The following is a 20,633-nucleotide window of genomic DNA, read 5'->3' as shown; positions in this document are numbered from 1 at the left end:
GGGCAGCAAAATTTCACAAACAGAAATGGAAATAGCTACCAGTCAGGTGACATCTGCAGAGAGCTAAAACGTTAACTTTGAAGTTGTGAGATAAAGTTTCAGGTTGGAAATACTAAAATGACAAAAGGAATTATGGATCAAGGCAAACAAAATGGTAATTGGACTGATGAAGGAACACAAGATGAGGTCTTGGTTCTTTCTAATATATCTTAATATTTCATTTCATGATATTGCCAGCATTTTACCAACTGGTCCACTAGCAGTTACCAACAGAAAGTCTGCATGACAGACTGTAAAAAGATTTTGATTTCAGGCCACAGCAGAAAGATAGTCATTAAAATCTGACTTTATCAATATCATGGCTTCATATCTAGGAATGTTTATGTACTTGAGTTTAAGTTAATGGAGACACCTGGATTGATTTTTTTTTGAAACTATCAATATAAAGGCTTTCCTTAAAAGGCATTTCTTGGAAAGTGCATGTCTCCAGATAATTATTGGTCTTGGTTACTTGAACTCATGTCAAGGAAAACTTTTTTTCTGGCCATCTTGTTTGAAAAGAGTTTTGCTCAGATTTGAGTTAATTTGGAATTTTAGCTGGATCCAGAAAGGTGATGGAAAAGTAAATGAGAAGTTAGGAGGGGTTATGAAAAAAAATTGGCACACAACAAAAGAAAATCTCAAAGACTTATTTCTAAAAGCAGAGCAATAGTAAAAAGGATGGGAAAGGGAAAAGTAGGACCAATTAGTGAACAAACAGGGGATTTATATAGAGGCAGGAGAGGGCAAGGCACTTAAATGGGGTACATGTACTGTTTGATAGAGAGCCACACAGACTTAAGACAGTTATGGATTATGGAACAAAAAAAGAGACAGAATTGCTGAGGGATGAGAAAAAGAGTAATGGACATTTTTTGGAAGGAAAAATATTTTTAGTGGAGTTCCTCAGGAGTTGGTATTGGGATTCTCGCTTCTATCTATAAATGCGATCTAGATCAGTGTGCAGAGTTCAAAGTTTGGAGAGAATTGTAACTTCAAAATGACATTGACCCCTTGTGAAATGGATAGCTAGGTGGCAGGTGAAATTCAATGTGGAGAAGTGTGAAGTGATACAATTTTGGTACAAAGAACATGTCGAGACAGTGTAAAATAAAAGGTGCCATTCTAAAATGGTGTGCAGGAGAATGTGCATATACATAATCATTACATGTGGTAGGACAGGTAGGAGGTGCTGCTAATAAAGCCTCTAGGCTATATAATTGGGGCACCGATTACATTAAAAGGTAGGTTATAATGAACTTATAGAAGACACTCAGCTAGAGTACTTTGCAGTGCTGGGAGCCACACTATGGAATGATTTGGAGGCACTGCAGGGAGTCCAGATTAGGTTTATGAGAATAGATCCAGGAATGAGACACTTTGGTTATAAGAAAAAAATTGGAGAATTTGGGACTAATTTCCTTGGAAAGATGGCTAAGAGGAAATCCGAGAAGTTTTCAAAATTGCGAGGGAGGGCAGAGTAAATGGAGGAAAGTGGTACCACTCATAAGTGGATGGAAAACTAAAAGACACAGTTTTAAAGTGTTTTGCAAATGTAAAGGGAGAAATAAAACTTTTTCATACAGTGAGTAGTCAGGGTCTAGAACATGCTCCCTGGAAGGGTGGTGAAGGCAAGTTCAATTGAGACATTCAAAGGGCATTTACTGGAAATAGAAACAACTACAAGAGAGAGGCAGGAGATTAACAAAGACAAAGTTTTCAGAGAACCAGTGCAGACATGATGAGCTGAACTAACTTCTTCTGCACTTTGACAGATCTGAGATCCTGTGAAGATTAGAAAAAAAGAGAAAGGTACTGGCATATTACAGAAACATAGGAGGAAAGAAAGAAGAAAAGCTATTCTTTGACTTGAGACAACCCAAGGATGCCAGTATGAAAAATACTTAGGTAAGATCACAGATATTGAACACTGGATGATAGAATAAATCTGTTGGTGAATGAAGTGTATTTATCTCAGCTTCTAATTACTTGAATCATTGCATAGCACTAAACCCTACTAATTATACTTGTGACAAAGCTTTCACTTTAAAAAGATTATTTTGTCCTGGTTTGTTTTGTAGGGAGTTGTAATGGCAGAGGTGCCAAAGAGTCTAGGGCTAGAAAGTGAAAACAGTTTAACAATGGAAGGGGAGTGGCCATTTCTCCTAGTTCAGAGTTTTTTAGTTTTTTTTAAGCTGTAGTAGTCACAAGATGTTGGAGTCCTGAAGGATTGCAAGCTTCACTAAGTCATTCTTAACTAACTTTCTCTCTGAAATCTTTCTGGATGTTGTTGCCTCCTGCCTGTAAGAATCTGTGTTTAAATTTACCTTTTTGTCGTGGGTGGGTTTATGGGATGTTACTATATTAGAACAGTTGATTTAAGTTACTGTTTTGAGTATTCAGTTAAGTTTTCTACTATTTAAGTTATTCTAAATTCTCCTTCCTTTTGTTTGTGTTTTAACTACAGTGTTTAAATAGAACATTTCAAAATCCTAGGAACCTTGCTTGCACCTCATTTCCATTACAATATTTTGGATAGTTTTAATTTAGCAGAGCCATGCATTTGCTATCACTACATTAGTTTAAATATTTAACAGAGTACATACCTATCCAGGTCATACAATGTGTGTGAAATCTTGACAATGACCTCAACACCAGCTTCACTAGCCAGCTTCTTGATGGCTGCATCGCGTTCTTTACCAAATGGCTCAGAATCATATTCGAATGTCAAACGGTTAATATTCCATTCCTGTTAGATTAAGAGTAATGATTCTTTAGAACATCATAAACTATCTTACAGAAATTTTCCCCCAAAAATTGAAGTTCAATACCTTGCACTTGGACACTTAATTAACTGGATCATGACTGCTCAATTGTAAGATTTAGTGACCAGTGGAATTAATCCAGTTCCTTGAATTGAGAAACTTGGTCATAAGTCCAGGATATGTCAAAATTAAAATTCTCCTTGGGTAAAGTTAAGTGAACCTGCTGATAAGATTTGGGATATTATTTGTCATTTAGTCAAGTCTTACTATCCAATAAACTATTTTACAAATAATGGCTGTTGTCAAGTTATTGAACAATTTGTATCTTGTTTTATCTCAAAATGCTTCAGCCTATCTCTGGAAAGATTGGAAAAATACATAACAACCACTTATTCCTCATCCAATATTCATTGGAATCAATGATAATTAAGAATAATACAGGTGTTACTGATATCATGGTGATCGGTATCGACATACATCACACTTGGGTTTCTTGTTGAACTGCAGAATCTTCAGTGATTTTTTTTTCAATCTTCATTGCAAAGGTGAGAGGATACCATTGTTTTATAGTTCTAGTCAGCAAGGAGAGAAAACATCCAAACCTTCTGATCCCTAGTTCAATCACTGCTACAATATTGGTGATGCTGTGCCCATTGGCAGACCACTGGCTGTCATATTATCTCATTATAACTACCTATGTTGTTTACCTGAAAGGAAACCACAGTATTTTCAAGTTGGAAACTACACTACAGACTCTACTTTTAACACCAAATGGGCAGGGTATTGAACTCTAATCTCACATTTTGTTAGAATCATACCTTGTGATCAAAGGACAAGACAAACTATTTAGTGGCCAAACCCTATCAAAATGATCTAGCAATATAAGCAAATATTGACTACATTGACCAAATAGAGGATGAGTCAACTTAAATACCAAATGATATCTCAGACGAGAAGTTGGCAATGGTGACTCAGAAAAGTCAATCTTCTAAAATGAATACTAAAAGCTCATTTTAACCTTTTGGAAACTTTTCTACCAGGTTAAAAGCAAACCATCACTAGTCTCTTTACTGGTTTATGAAAAATGTATGTTATGTGCTAACTAAAAGAACTGAGTTTTTCAAATTCTTACCTACCATCACTTGAATCATAGCAAATTACAAAGTAAATACAATGCAAACTCTGGAACTTCAAAGGAACATTTTGAAAATAAATATCAACTTAGAGGCAAGCTTAGTTACAGCAAATTTACAGGTGTTTACTATTTACAGACATTGCATATGATTCACAAGAACTTGCCTTAAAAAGCCTGGGAAAGACATCAGCAGGTTGCCCACGTATAACAAACAGCCGGGAGTTTAGCTCCGCAAGACTAGTATCTAGATTTTCTAAGCACTGAAGCAAGAACCTGATGGATAAAAAGACAATTTGATTCCTTTCTTGTATTTTGGAAACAGGAGGAAAACATAATTTTAGCCTGTAATCATTACAGTCTGTGCAGAGCACAGAAAGGAACAATGATGTGGACATCATGTTGTAAACAGACCTAGATGACATTCCTTCTGTTGAAGTGGAAAAAAAGGTAGGTTTTGTTGTTAGCGTTGTATTTTCCACTTTGCAGTTGTAGCTTTAGAAGTTCACTGAGGAATTTCTCAGTGTTGTACCCTTCGCCCAACCATCTGTATCAAAGACATTCCATCATAAAAAGGTCAAAAGTAGAGGTATTCATGAACAACTGTAAAAGAAAGTCATAAATAACATTTTTGCCATAAAGTGCCTGATAATAATAATTTCCAACAACCATGATCAAATCATCTCCCTTTGATATTCAGTGGGATGATCATTGTTGAATATTGCACCAATATTCTGGAGGTGACAACTGATCAAAAGCCTCTGTGATAAAGCTGCAAGATGTCATGTACAAGTCCTAGTTGGGCAGAAAATTCAAAACACCATACTATTAATCCATTTATTTTGAATCCCAAAGTTAATTATCTTGTTGGCTGGGTTCATTCACAACTGCTCTTTGGTAACTAGAATGATATACAGCACATGACTTAGAAACATAGAATCCTTACAGCATGGAAAGAGGCCAATCAGCCCCTCCCTGCCTACCCTCTAAGGAACATCCCATTCAGACTCAAACTCCTACCCTAACCCAAAAATCCACATTTACTCTGGTTAATCCACCTAGCATGCACATTCCTGGACACTAGGGAAAATTTAGTATAGCGGAAGTGAATACTGCAGGTGCTGGAGATTAAAGTCAAGGTTTGAGTTGTGCTGGAAAAGCATAGCAGGTCAGGCGGCATTCGAGGAGCAGGAAAATTGACGTTTCGGGCAAAAGCCTGATTCTGATGGTGGGCTTTTGCCTGAAAAATCAATTTTCCTGGTGCTCTGGTTCTAATGGAGTGTTGGGTGACCATGTGCAAACTCCATATGGCCATTCTTCCTAGGTCTGTTTGGATTTCCACCAAGTGCTTTGCTTTCCTCCCACAATCTAATGATATGCAGGTTAGGTGGGTTAGCCGTACTAAATTTTAGAGTGGTGCTGGAAAAGCACAGCAGGTGAGGCAGCATCCGAAGAACAGGAAAATTGATGCTTTGGGCAAAAGTCCTTCATCAGGAATGATGCTTTTCTCATTCCTGATGAAGGGTTTTTGCCCGAAATGTTGATTTTCCTACTCCACAGATGCTGCCTGACCTGCTGTGCTTTTCCAGCACCACTCTAATCTTGACTCTAATCTCCAGCATCTGTAGTATCCACTTCTGGCATTGTTATAGATAAGAAACAGCAATATTTGGATGAGAATGTACAAGGCATGATTAGTAAGTTTGCAGATGACACTAAAATAGGCAGTATCGTAGACAGTGAGGAAGGTTATCAGAAATTGCAGTAGGACCTTGATTAGCTGGGGAAGTGGGCCCAGAAATGGTGAATGGAGTTTAATATAGAGTGTGAGGTCTTGTATATTGGCAAGTCAAATCAAGGTAGGAGTTTCATGGTGAATAATAGGCCCTTCAAGAGTCTAGTGGAAGAGGGATCACAGGTGCATGGTTCTCTGAAGTTGGAGTCACGGGAAGAAAGGGCAGTGAAGGCGGCTTTGGCACACTGGCCTTCATCAGTCAGGGCACTGAATATAGAAGTTGGGAAGTTATGTTGTAGTTGTACAGGACATTGGTGAGGTCGCATTTACAGTATTGTGTTCAGTTTTGGTCACCTTGTTATAGGAAGGATGTTATAAAATGGAAAGAGTGCAGAAGAAATGTATATGGTTGTTGCCAGGACTCAATGATCTGAGTTCTAGGGAGAGGTTGGACAAGCTAGGACTTCTTTCTTTAAAAAGGTGTAAAAGATCATGAGAGGCATGGATAGGGTAAATGCACTTAGCCTTTTTTCCAGGGTTGGGGTCTCAAGGAGTAGAGGCCATCAGTTTAAGGTTGGGGGTGGGGAATAAAAGGGAACCTGAGGGGCAACATTTTTACACAGAGGGTACTATGCATATGGAATGAGCTGCCAGCAGAAGTGGTTGAGGCAGGTACACTTAAATTTAAAAGGCATTTGGATAATGGATAGGAATAGTTTAGAAGGATATGGGGCAAGTGCAGGGAAATGGTGGTAGCGTGGATGGACATTTTAGAACATAGAACATTACAGTGAAGAACAGGCCCTTTGTTGTGCCGACCTGTGAAACCATCGAGAGCCAATCTGAAGCCTGTCTAACCGACACTATTCCATTCTCTTCCATATCCTTTTCAATGACTATTTAAATGCCTTAACGTTGGTGAGTCTACTACTATGGCAGACAGCATGTTCCACACCCCTACTACTGAGTAAAGAAACTACTTCTGATATCAGTCCTATATCCATCACCCCTCAATTTAAAACTATGTCCTTTCGTGCTAACCTTCGCCATCCAAGGAAAATGGCTCACTGTCCAACCTATCTAACCCTGATTATCTTATGTCTCAATTATGTCACCTCTCAACCTTCTAACAAAAACAGCCTCATGTCCCTCAACTTTTACTCATAAGCCCTTCCCTCCATACTAGGCAGCATTTTTATAAATCTCCTCTGAACCCTTTCCAAAGCTTCCACATCCTTCCCATAATGCGGTGACTGGAACTATATGTAATAGTTCAAATGCGGCTGCACCAGAGGTTTGTACACCTGCAGTATGACCTCATGGTTCTGAAATTTAATCCCTCTGCCAATAAAAGCTAACACACCTTCTTAAGTATGCTTTCTTAATAACCCCATCAACCTGAGTGGCAACTTTCAAGGATCTATGTACCTGGACAGAGATCTCTCTGCTCATTTACACTAACAAGAATCTTACCATTAGTCCAGTACTCTGCATTTCTGTTTCTCCTTCCAAAGTGAATCACCTCACTTTTCCACAATAAACACCATTTGCCCATCTCTCAGCCCACCTCTACAGCTCACCTATGCCCCTTTGTAACCTACAACGTCCTTCAGTGCCATCCACAACTCTACCGACCTTAGTGTCATCCACAAATTTACTAACCCATCCTTCTACGCCCTCATCTAGGTCATTTATAAAAATGATAAACAGCAGTGGAGTCAAAACAGATCCTTGTGGTATATCACTAGTAACTGAACTCTAGGATGAATAGATCTCATCAACTACCATCCTGTTTTCTTTCAGCTAGCCAATTTCTGGTCCAAACGGCTAAATCACATGCCTCCATATTTTGTGCAATAGCCTACCATGGGGAACCTTACCAAATGCCTTACTGAAATCCATGACCTGTTTGGTCACTTTTTCAGTAAGGTTTGTGAGGCACAACCTACACTTCACAAAACCGTGTTGACTATCCCTAATCAACTTATTCCTTTCGAGATTATAAATCTTCTCGTATAACCCTTTCCAACACTTTACCCACAACCAAAGTAAGGCTCACTGGTCAATATTTACCAGGATTGTCTCTACTCCCCTGCTTGAACAATATTTGCTATGCTCCAGTCTTCTTGCACTATTCCTGTGGACAATTTCAACATAAAGATTAAAGCCAAAAGCTCTGCAATGTCCTCTCTGGCTTCCCAGAGAATCCTAGGATAAATCCTATCTGGCCCAGGGGACTTGTCTATTTTTACACTTTTCAGAATTGCTAACACCTCCTCAATCCCATCTAGTCTAGTAGCCCGTATCTCCGTATTCTCAACAAAAAATTGTCTTTTTCCCAGTGTGAATACTTTTTCCAGTATTCATTTAGCGTTTCCGCTATCTCCACACACAACTTCCCACTACTATCCTTGATTGGCCCTAATTTTACTCTAGTCATTCTTTTATTCCTGATATACCTATAGAAAGCCTGAGAGTTTTCCTTGATCCTATCCGCCAACAACTTCTCATGTCCCATCTTGGCTCTTCTTATCTAGCTCTTAGGTCTTTCCTGGTTGATGAAACTCTCAAGTGCCCTAAATGAGCCATCACATTGCATCTTAACATGAGATTCAAATTACTTAGTAAACCACAGCTCCCAGGCTCAACAGCTTCCTGTCTGACAGGTACATACTTATCAAGGATCTGCAGTAACTGTTCCTTGAATAAGCTCCACATTTCAATTGTGCCTATCCCCTGCAATTTCCTTCCCCATCTTATGCATCCTAAACCTTGCCTAATCGCTTCATAACTGCCTTTCCCCCAGCTACAACTCTTGCCCTGCTGTATATACCTATCCCTTTCCATCACTAAAGGGAACATAACCGCATTGGTGGTCATTATCACCAAAATGCTCACCTACCTCCAAATCTAACACCTGCCTGGGTTCATTATCCAGTATCAAATCTAATGTGGCCTCACCCCTTGTTGGCCTTACATACTGTGTCAGGAAACCCTCCTGCACACATTGAACAAAAACTGACCCATTTAAAGTGCTTGAACTGTGGTATTCCCAGTCTATATTTGGAAAGTTAAAGCCTTCATAACAACTACCCTGTCACTCTAGCTACTATCAAGGATCATCTTTGCTTTGCTATCCTATCCTCTACATCTCTGGAACTATTTGGAGGCCTATAGAAAATTCCCAACAAGGGGACTTCTCTTTTCCTGTTTCTAATCTCAGCCCACACTACCTTAGTAGTCAAGTCCTCAAACGTCCTTTCTGCAACCATAATACTGCCCTTGACTAACAATGTCACTACCCACCCCACACTTTAAACCATTTTCTCTGTTCTTACTGAAACATCTAAATCCTGGAACCTGCAATAACCATTCGTGTCCCTGTCTTTCATAATGCAAAGTGGCGTGGAGTGAATGTGAAAAGCGAGGAATACCTATCTTTCAAATCAATACTGTTCCTGTCTGGAAGTTCTCCAATAGCCTTGGTCACTCTGCAATTGATAATCTAAATACAAGGGTGGTGGCACCTGCTTCATCCGAAGGTTTTTCAATTAAAAATGACGTATCCACATGATAGGTGCGTACTCCAAAATTAAGTTTGCGGATGGATTGCATAATTGGATCCAAATGCTTTACATGAATCAGTTGTGTAGTTTCATTCAAAGAGGGAGTCAGAAAGACTTTGAATTAAATCTGGATTCAGTGTTGTCCTCTCTCTCTCTCTTCCAGTCTTGCCGGTGTTCTGTATCAAATTGTTTGCTGAGCCCATCAGTGAATATCCAACCACAGAAGAGGGGTGACAGTCTCAGGCATTCAGATCAAAGCATCCCTAGTTACAGACAAAATTGCTATCATTTAGTCAGTCTGTAATCAGTTCAAATTGGCTTCCAAAGCCAAAGTGTATTGCAACAAGAGCACTTCCTTAGAAAATCAGGACAACGTGTCCTTTGAATCTTGCACCATCAGTTCAGAGTACCTAATGGTGTTTGAAATGTGGGGAAGGGTTGCAGCATGTGCTAACAACTGGAAGTAGTGCATAATTATAGTGAAATAGAAACTGGGCACACTTCCCCACAGATAGCTGGCATTCAGCATTGCTTTAATTTACACCTGTGCTGTGGCGATCATCCAGTCTGATATCCATTTTTGGAGAGATTGAAAGTGGTCCATATCAGCTGATGGAGATGTATAAATCTCCATACAAAACATCTCCAACTTTGTCCTCATCCTAACAGCATAGAGCTTATGTGGAAGCAGGTGGACTCTTTGCAGTCAAGTGTCCCTACATGCTAAGGTACTATTGGGTTGCAAAGGATAGGTCTGACCACATTACTGTGGAATATTCCAGTCAGTTGGTTGCACCAATCGTCCCTCCACCTTAATGCAGGAAAACACATTGGACCACAAAACCACCAGGCTACGATCCATATGCAATATCTTTGAGGCCTTACAAAAATGGTCTTGACACAGAAGGATGCTGCCATGTGGCACATTGTGCATGTACCATTCTATTAACGAGTGTCAAGCTTATGCATTTTCCTGATATCCTTGTACATCATTTGTATTCAAAATAATCATCCAGTGCTCTTGAATCCCTCTACTGAAGCTGCTTCCAGAACAGTTCCAGGTATTGCATTCTCTACCTTAAACTACTCACTGTATGAAAATGGCTTCTTTCTCCCTTCATCTCAACTTTGCTTCTTTTGCAGATCACTTCAAATCAATGTCTCTTGATCCTTTTACAAGCGAGAACAGCTTTTCCCTATCTACTCTACCCAGCCCACTCATGACTTTGAAAGCCTCTATCATAACTCCTCTAAGCCGCCTTCTCTCCAAGGAACACCGTTTCAACTTCTTCAATCTAGGCTCATGACTTAAGTTTCTCATTTCTGGAACCATTCTTGTAAATCACTTCTGCATTCCAATGAATTTATATCTTTCTTATAATTAGACACCCACAACTGTACATATTCCAGCTGAGGTCTAACAAGCATCTTAAAGAATTTCAACACAACTTGCTTTCTCTTGTACTCTATGCCCCTACCAATAAAGTACAATGCTTCATTAACTGCTCGCTCCACTTGTGTTGCACATATATATTCATATCCCACTGCTCCAACACCACTTTTAGAATTGTACCCTATTTCATATTGTTTTTCCAATGTTCTTCTGACCAAAGTGCATTACCTCACACTTCTGTGAACCTCCTATCTGCCTATTTCAAAGTGTAAAGAGAGTGGTCAACAGAATTTCAAACTAGAAAGTGATGGGGGTGGGGGGGGGGGGGGGTGGTGGTGTGGTGTGATAGGGAAAGGTAAAACACAAGACTATAATGGCCAAAGGGAAACAAAGCAGCAGGTTAACATCTGTAGGTGTGGATTCAACTGCATGGAAGGGTATGAAAAGAAATGAAAACTCAGAGGTTATTCAAATCTCCAGCACACAATTAATTATAGATCAGAATGTTTGGAAAGGGTTAGGAATCAACCTTCAAGCATACTGGATAAATCAGTGACAATGAGAGGAGGGACAGTCAATACAGGACTGAAAGTGTTGTATCTGAATGCATGCAACATAGGAAATAAGGTAAATTAGTTTTTGGCACAGATTGAAATTAGCAGGAATGACGTGGTGGGCATGACTGAGCTGTAACTGCAAGAGGATCGGGACTGGCAGCTAAATATCCAAGGATTTATATCCTATTGAAAAGATAGGTGTACAGAGAGTGGGATTGCCTTATTAGTAAGAAATGAAATCAAATCATTAGCAAGAAACAAACTAGGATCAGATGATGTAGAATTTGTGTGGTCCAGTTGAGGAATTGCAAAGGTAAAAAACAACCATAATGGGAATTATGCATAGACATCGAAACAGCAGTCAGGATTTGGGGCAAACATAGAAAAAGGCAAGGATACAGTGATCATGGGGGATTTCCATACATGGATGGACTAGGAAAATCAGGTTATTTGTGGATTACAAGAAAAGGCATTTGTGAATGTCTGCGAGATGATTTTTTGGAGCAACTTGTGGTGAACCTCACTAAGGAACAGGCAAATCTGGATTTAGTATGAATGTCTTAGTGTTGTGTAAGGAGGCAGACTTGATAAGGGAGCTGAAGGTGAACGAACCCTTAGGAGGCAGTGACCACAATATTTTCAAATTTACTCTGCAATTTGAGGGAGAGAAAGTGGAATCAAATGTAATGGTATTACAATTGGATAAAGACAACTACAGAGGCATGAGGGAGGAGCTGACCAGAATTGACTGGGAGAGGCGCCTAGCAGAAAAGACTGGAGCAGCAATGGCAGGAGTTCTGGGAATAATTCAGGAGATGCAGCAAAACTTCATCCTGAGGAAACAGAAGCATACTAAAGGGTGAATGAGGCAACCACGGCTGACAAGGGAAGTCAGGGACAGTATAAAAGCAAAAGAGGAGGCTTATAATGTGGCGAAGAGTAGTGGGTAATCAGAAGATTGGGAAGCCTACAAAGACCAGAAGAGAATGACAAAAGAAATGAGGGAGAAGATTGTGAGGATAAGCTAGACAGTAACAAAAAAAATTGCAAGAGTTTGTTTAAATATATAAAGGGCACAAGAACCAAAATTGGACATTGGGCCATGGAAAATGATGCTAGAGAAATAGTAATGAGGAGCAAAGTAATGGCAGAGGAACTGAATTAATATTTTGCATCAGGCTTCACGGTGGAAGACACGAGTAATATCCCAAAAATTCGAGTGTTGGGGGACAGAGATGAGTATGGTGGCCATCACCAAGAGAAGGTACTAGAAAAACTGAAAGGTCTGAAGCTGGATAAATCATCTGGACTAGATGGGCTACACACCAGAGTTCTGAAGGACATCGCTGAAGAGACAGTGGAGAATGTAGTGGTGATCTTTCAGGAACCACTGCAGTCAGGGAGTGTCCAAGAAAATTGGAAAAAAATCATTAACGTAACCCCCTGTTTAAGAAGGGAATTAGGCAAAAGACAGAAAATTATAGTCCAATTAGTCTGATTTTGATCATTGAGAAGATTGGAGTCCATTATGAAGAATGAGATTTCTGAATACTTGGACATGCATGGTAAAATCAGTATGGTTTCATCAAGGGGAGATCATGCCTGACAAATCTATTGGAATTCTTGGAGAAGGTAACGAGCAGCCAAGGAGAGCTAATGGGTGCTATCTAGACTTTCAGAAGGCCTTTGACAAGGTGTCACAAAGGAGGCTGCTGAGTAAGATGGTGTTAGAGGCAAGGTACTAGCATGGATAGAAGATTGGCTGTCTGGCAGAAGGCAGAAAGTGGGGGGAAAAAAAGGGTCCTTCTCAAAATGGAAGCCAGTGACTAGTGATATTCCACAACCTTTGAGCACATTTAGAGTATTGTGAGCAATTTTGGGCCCCATACCTTAGGAAGGATGTACTGGCCCAGGAGCAGGTTCGCCAGAATGATCCCAGGAATGAAAGGCTAAACATATGAGGAACTATGGGTCCATATTCAATGGAGTTTGGAAAAGGAGGGAATGTAATTGAAATTTACAGAATACTGAGAGTGGATGTGAGAAAGATATTTCCATTGGCAGGACAGACTAGGACATGAAGGCATAGTAAAGGGAAGACCCTTTAGAATGGAGGTAAGGAAAAACTTCACACAGAGTGGTGAATTTGCAGAAATCATTGCCTCAGATGGCTGTGGAGGCCAGGTTATTGAGTATATTTATGACAGAGATGGTTAAGATCTGGATTGTCAAGGGAATCAAAGCTTACGGGGAGAAAGCAGGAAATTGGGGTTGCAAAACTTATCATCCATGATTGAATGGCAGAGTAGACTGGATGGGCTGAATAGCCTAATTTCTGCTCCTATATCTTATTGCCTCCATCAACTTGTCAATGCCCTTATGGAGTTCCATTCTGTTCTTCTCAATTTATAATTTTCCCAAGTTTAGTGTCATTTGCAAACTCTGAAATTTTCCCCTGCATACCAAGATCCAGATTATTAATAAACCTCAAGAAAAGCATGGCTCCCAATACCAATCCCTGGGGAACTCCACTAAAAGCCTTCAAGGCTGAAAAAAAAACTATGACTCTGTCAATTTTGTATTCATGTTGCTACTGTTTCTTTAATTCTATGACCTATAAATTTCCTCACAGGTCAGAGTGTGGCACTGTATCTGGAAATGCATGTATACCACAACAACACGACTCTCATTGAGACTGGCAGCTCTTCAAAACAAACATGCTAGTAAGTTGTTAAACATGGTTTCCCCTTTAGAAATCTGTGCTGACTCTTCCCATATGACTACTAATTCTGTTCCGAACTGTTCCTAGAAGTTGTTCCTCCGAAGTTAAACTATCCGCTCTGCAATTGCTGGGATTATCAAACCTTTCTTGAACAAACACTTCAATTTTTCAGTCTTCAGGCATCTCCCTTGAATCCAGGGAAGATTGAAAGAAATTGTAAAGGTACTAGCCATAATCTCATTTATCTAAATCCTTGAGTGGATCTCATCCCATTCTAATAACTTGACAACTTTGCCAACAATCTATTAAAAACTTTTTACTTATCAACTTTAAACCCTTTTTTTAAGGTCAGTTTCCTCTGTCACCAGAGCCCAGGCACCATCTTCCTCTGTTCTAAAAGACAAATACAAAACATTCATTTAACACCTCAGCCATTTAGAGTCAGAGATGTACAGCACAGAACCAGACTCTTTGGTCCAACTCGTCCATGCTGACCAGATATCCTAAATTAATCTAGTCCCATTTGCTAGCATTTGGCCCATTTCTCTGGAAACCCTTCCTATTCAAATACCGATACACATTGTTTTAAAATGTTGTAATTGGTCTCTGAGCAGTCCTATTCCTCCTTTGACTAATCCCTGTATATGCCTTTCCAGAATGTAAGATCTCCCTTTATGTTAGCTGCTAGTCTTTCTCAAAATTCCTCGTTTGTAAAAAAAAAAGAATACGGTGGATCCTGTTGACCATCTGGATTCAGTTCTGACAAAGGGTCACTGGATTCAAAATATTAACCGTTATTCTCTATACAGGTGCCGATAGGCACATTGCGTTTCTCCAGCGCATTGTTTTACATCTCTCGCATCCGCAGTTGCGGTTTATTCCGGATATACTTGGCTGTTGGTGAAAAAGACCTTCCTCCATTAGATCTTCCCTGCCCGCCCCCTCGTTCATCCATTCTGTGCGATGCCCTTGTTGGCTGTAGTGGGGAAGACACTGGTGCCTGTAAAAAGCAGGCTTGGAGAAAAATGAAAATGTAAAATGTTTCAGAATGGCACATTGTATGGAATTAAACGCCAAGGGACACACTACAGCTTGCAGCAAAACAAAAACAGCTCAACAGGGAAAGGCCATTAAAGTCCAAATCGTCATGCCAAATCAAATCGTCCTACTTCTCCCCTCGCCCATTAATATCTAGCTTTCGAATTGTATGCAACGTATGTAACCATCACAGAATTTTACAAGAATATTTGAAACAAAAGACGAGAAACGCGGGCGGCAGTAGTCGGCCCGTAAAGGGGTAAATGTTATATTGTCTTCTCGTCTATGGTGAACAGCTTGCCGCTTCGGAATGGCTATTACATTTTTTTATTGTAGCGAGACTAAAAGCACGTTCCTAGCAGAGCACAGCTCCCTGCTTCCGTCAGTTTTCTGTAGTGTTCGTTCCCGATCGTCGTCCAGCTGCCTGCTCAAAATGGTTCTACTCCGGCGATATTATAATCACCGAGTTATTTCACTGGCAGAATACAAGAAAAATCACTGATTAAATGACCTACTTTAAGAGAAAAAGATAGTTGCCAAGTTATTCCTTTGACATTGTACATGCTCAAAGGAATTAAATGTTACAACATGAATCATTGTTTTGTTATTGACGTATCCAGCACCGCAGGTCACTATTTGGATAAATCTGCGTCACACATTCACAGAAGGTGGCCTAGATCAGACCGGAAACAATTTTTTCTTGATTGATTTTATATTCTTGCACATTACGAAGTTAAAGGCATCGCAAGAACAGTTCACAATCTCAATCTCCGGCCCTATTCATGTTTCCTTTTCCTTTCCAGCGTACATTGGAATATTTAGCACATGAATATTGTTTCAATGAGTGTCTGATATAAAAATAGAGATAACTATGCCTCCATCTGTTAAATTGAACGATAAGTTAAAACCACTGAATCGAATGCTACTTTAATGAGAATTTTCCATCAACATGAATCAGACGTCTGAAACAATAAGGCTAAAAGCACAATGCAGTTTAGTAAGGACTGGAAGAGGATGAGTAGTTCTAACTTGTTTTAACTATGTTATGTTGGTTTATATTCGCAATAACGGGCTCTTATACATAAGTTTCTTGAACTGATACGACGAAAAACCGCTTAAAATAAATACACAGTAATTAAACAGGGAGTTAATCCCTATACACACACACACCTAAAAAACTGTGGATGCTGGAAATCAGAAAGAAAAAACAGAATTCCTGGAATAAAACTCAGCAGGTCGGGTCAGAACTGAAGAGAGTTATTCGACTCGAAACATTAGCTCTGCATTCTCTCCAAGGATGCTGCCAAACCTGCTGAGTTTTATTCCAGGAATTCTGGTTTTTTTCTCCTGATTTCCAGCATGCAATTTTTTTTGGTTGTATGCAGGGATTGCCTTCCTATTTAATAACTGTATAGTTATTTTAAGCGGTTTTTCATTACATCGATTCAAGAAGCTTTATGTAAAAGAGCCAGTTATTGCGAATATCAACCAACATAAAATAGCTAAAACAAGTTAGAACCACCAATCTTCTTCCAGTCCTGACTAAACAAACTGCAGCGTGCTTTTAGCCTGTCTGGTCAGGTCTGCTTTAGCAGGTCTGGTCAGAACTGGAGAGTTATTTGACTTGAAACATTAGCTCTGATTTCTCCGCAAGGATGCTGCCAAACCTGCTGAGTTTCTCCATCAATTTCTTCTTTTGTTTAAGATTAGACAAGCCTCCTTTGATGTTCTTTTTCAAGGTGCACGTCTGGATTCCGTTTCTGCTAAAAATTTATTTTACTTACATATTCGATAATTAAACAAGGTATGCCTCTTTGGAAGCTATAGGTCAGAATCCCGATATTTGGGAGAGCTAAGAAACGACGATGTTTTAGCTTGTGTATATCTAGGGTGCTCCTGTGCATGCAAATCGCTGCCCGAGTTTCTATATGCATTGTTAAAGTTGACACATGCGTGTTTGAGCAAATCTGGCAGATAGGGTGACCTAATTTATGGCAGGTCCAAGACTACGGGATTTTAGAAAAGAAATGCCAACAACAAAATTTTAAAAAGACAGAAGGAAAACGTTCACAGGAGATGCACACTTTAATATTTAGCACGTCCTCTTCGTTTTGTTTATGGTGAGCTGGAGACTAGGAGTGTCCACCAGGCAGAGCAGATACACAGATTGTACAGTCCTGAGACATCACGTGTAGGTGGACATGCTTCGGTGTTCAATCCCTGGATATTAGACAGTGTTCAACTAGCATTTCATCGCAAATGGAACTTCTCGTCACCTAATGTCCTCTCTTCTTCATCTATCCAATTGACCCAGTCTCTTATCAAAGAACGAACCCATTTCACCATATACACATTTACTCATTTAATCCCTTCGCATTTAGCTCCTTCCCCTGTGATCTACCACTCTCGATCAGAGGAAAGCATTTTAAAACATTATGTTGCTATCTGCAATAGGATGTTTGTATGTAAACTGGAAGATATTATAATTGTAAGTTAGCAGAGTTTGAACACTGAAAAGTATGGATTCAATACCATGTCAGGATTATTCATTTTATTGGCCAACACTGGAGGTTATATAGCCCGTAAATAGTTCACAAAACGGGGATTGGGTGGGGAATGCCTTGACATGTTAGGTTAATCAGTCAGAACAACCAGGTTTTCTATGAACAGATTACAGCACAATCACTTGCTGCTTTATTCAACTCCTGCTAATAGGTTTCCTCTTCGCAAGATATTTTTCAAGTAATACTGTACTCCCTACACTTTGTGCCTGCTGTAACCAGCCGTCATTTATAACGTTTGAGTATTTAAAAGCACTGGGTAACATGCCAGTATACACTGAAATACTTAGCAGCATATATAAAAATAGAGTAGGCCTAAACTTTTGCTCGTGTTGCAATGTATTTTGCAAATGATTCAGTGTATCAAAAACAAACCTTAGAGGATTGCAAAAGCTTCGGTTAATACGTAGAATCACGCTGTCACATCATCTGTAAACTCAAAACCGTGTTACTTATATAATAAAAACATTTACCCGAGACACTGGCCCCTGAGTAATGCTAGCCCCAAATCTGGAAAACATATACCACCATTTTTTGCTTTCTGACCGTTATTCCAATTACATACTCCACCGGCACTTTAATCCCACTCTGTTCAATTATGTTGTTGCCTCAGAAGTCTTTTTTTTAGGGAAAAAACGCAACAATTAACAGACGTGCAGAACTTTAATGAAGTGTTTTATAAATTTGCTTGCGTGTGAAACTCAAAACAGAGCTGTCCGACTCACAAGCTACATAACTATCCTCGTTGTCAGCCGTTCCCCACAGAATGCACAAAACTCTACGACCAGACGGTAACCCACGACAAGGTACAAGGAACCTCCCCGCAATAACGAACCCACATGGAGATGGTCCCCTTACCTCCAGCGGTTCACACCAACGTTGGACGAACCGGCGAACCAAGGGTCGAGGATGTACACACAACGGACGGTGCTAGCACCCCGGAGGGCTTCCTTGAGCGCCGGGTTATCATGAAGCCGGAGTCCCTTACGGAACCAGTGGATAGAATGGGTCTCCATGGCCACAGGCGGCGAGGGTTGACAGTCACTCTAACGGTTGCAATGGCGCAGCGCCATGACCATGCTCCCTCCCTTCCCCCACACACGCGCGAGACTCGCACCTGGACTGCGCCTCGCGCTCCAGCCGTTAGCTTTTGACAGCGGGCAGCGCGAGCCCCGCCCCATTCCGCGCCGCTCGTTGGACAGGGCGCGGGAGCGGATCCCGCCTCGGGCTCGCGCTGGCAGCACATCTGACAAAACTGCGTCCTCATGAACAAATAGATGTCATCATGTTCACAAGTAAATGTATAACCAGGACAAAGTGTGTTACCCACTTGCGCTGATGGATTCAGAACAGATTTATTTAGCAGCTCAAACGTGGACTGAGCTTAATGATGAGGTACTGTGGGCCACAATCACTTAGTCACAAACTGGAACCATAAGAGGAAAATGACCCTCACTCTATCATACTACCAACTCTGGTACAGCAAAGAATACAGGAGCTCCCAAAATGAGCAGCTCAAAGCATAGTCTAAAATCAGTTGTAAACCTGGTGAGGTTACAATATCAAACTACTTACATGCTAAATAACAACCAACATGTGAGAGACAGATCTAAGCAATTTTACAGTCAATCCACCAACCCTAAGTCCTACCATATTCAGTCGTGAATGGTCGTGAACAATTAAACAATTAATGAAGTAGCAGTTTCCATAAGCATCCTGAAATCAAATGCTGGTTTACTCAGTAATAATCTGTTCACCAGTATTCATCCCACCAGGGCTACTTGGCTTTAGACCTCATTTGAACCTTGGTGCAAGCATGGACTAAAGTACACCAGAGGTGACCTGTGAGTAATTGTCTTTGAAGTCAAAGCAACACATGACTACGTATGGCATCAAAACACCTTCTCGAAATTGAAGTCAATCAGAATTGTGGGGAACAACTCTCAACTATTTGGATGCTATGCCTAGAATGAAGGAAGGTGATGGTAGTGTTGGAGGTTAACCATCTCAGCCCCAGAACATCACTGCAGGAGTTCCTCAGTGTAGGGGCTCTGAATGCAACTACTTTCAACTGCTTCATTAATGATTAATAACTGCTTCATGACAAGGTTAGGGTTGGTGGTTGTACAATGGTCAATGCTACTTAGCAGCACATTAGCTTAGTGGTTAGCACTGTTGTCTCACAGCGCCAGGAACCCAGGTTCGATTTCATCCTTGGAAGTTTGCACATTCTCCCCATGTCTGTGTGTATTGATGCCAGCTTCTCCAGTTTCTGCCCACTGTCCAGAGATGTGCAGATTAGGTGGATTGGCAATGCTTAATTGCCCATCATGTCCAGGAATGTGTTAGTTAGGTGGATTAGTCGTGGAATATGCAGGAGGAATAGGGTAGTGGGGTGGATTGCTTTTCAGTGGATCAGTGTGAACTCATTGGGTTGAATGGACTAATTCCATATTGTAGGGATTCCATGATTCTGTACTTCAAATATTGATTCAGTCAATGTCCTTATTCCATAAGTGCTGGACAATATTCAGGCTTGGAAAATCTGTAGTGCAAATATTACTTCCCTCTTAAGTATATAATCAAACATTCACATTATTCAAGATGTCTTTGACAGTATCTTCCAAATCCACAACCATTACTACCTGCAAGGACAGAGCATTAAATGCATGGGAGCATTACTGCCTGCAAGAATCCCTCCAAGCCATTCACCATCCTGACTTGGAAATATATCACTGTTGTTTCAGTGTTGCTGGATCCTGAATTCCTTAACAAGGTTAGGGAACCTGTCAGCGTACCTTAGGATAATATCTGGGTTACAATAGTTCCAGGAAGTTAGCTGTGCTGCCAGGGATGCTCAACTCCCATGAAAGAATGAAAAAAAAACTAGTTTCAGAAGTTGTAACTATCTGTTAAGCTCTTGTTTGTAGTGAATTATATCTCCATGCTGTACTGCCGGCCAATATTGTGTCATTGTTGGTTAAATGGCTGTTCAGAAAGTGCAGAATAATTTGTGTAGATCAATCTTACCTCTGGGTGGGAAAAATGTAAATGCTATAAAATCTTTTGGCTATTCAAACTGAGGGAAGGCCTAGACAAAGCCTTGGCCAGGCACACTCTTTCAA

At 40.3% G+C, this 20,633-nt stretch overlaps 1 protein-coding gene across 1 annotated transcript in view; it reads right to left on the bottom strand.

Moving 5' to 3' along the window:
- The window catches only part of LOC132828269 (cryptochrome-1-like), an 81,054-nt gene extending 62,530 nt beyond the window's left edge, over nucleotides 1-18,524 (bottom strand). The window contains exons 1-3 of the mRNA XM_060845244.1: nucleotides 18,367-18,524; nucleotides 4,104-4,212; nucleotides 2,646-2,788 (exon numbers count right to left, since the gene is read on the bottom strand). Of these exons, the coding sequence (XP_060701227.1) occupies nucleotides 2,646-2,788; nucleotides 4,104-4,212; nucleotides 18,367-18,524 (410 nt within the window). The remainder of the gene's footprint in view (nucleotides 1-2,645; nucleotides 2,789-4,103; nucleotides 4,213-18,366) is intronic.
- Nucleotides 18,525-20,633: the final 2,109 nt, after the last annotated feature.

The sequence above is a fragment of the Hemiscyllium ocellatum genome, chromosome 26 (genome assembly GCF_020745735.1).
Source record: "Hemiscyllium ocellatum isolate sHemOce1 chromosome 26, sHemOce1.pat.X.cur, whole genome shotgun sequence".
In the NCBI taxonomy this organism is placed as follows: domain Eukaryota; kingdom Metazoa; phylum Chordata; class Chondrichthyes; order Orectolobiformes; family Hemiscylliidae; genus Hemiscyllium; species Hemiscyllium ocellatum.
The sequence above is the reverse complement of the archived record's forward strand: the minus strand, read 5'-3'. Positions and strand labels throughout refer to the sequence as shown.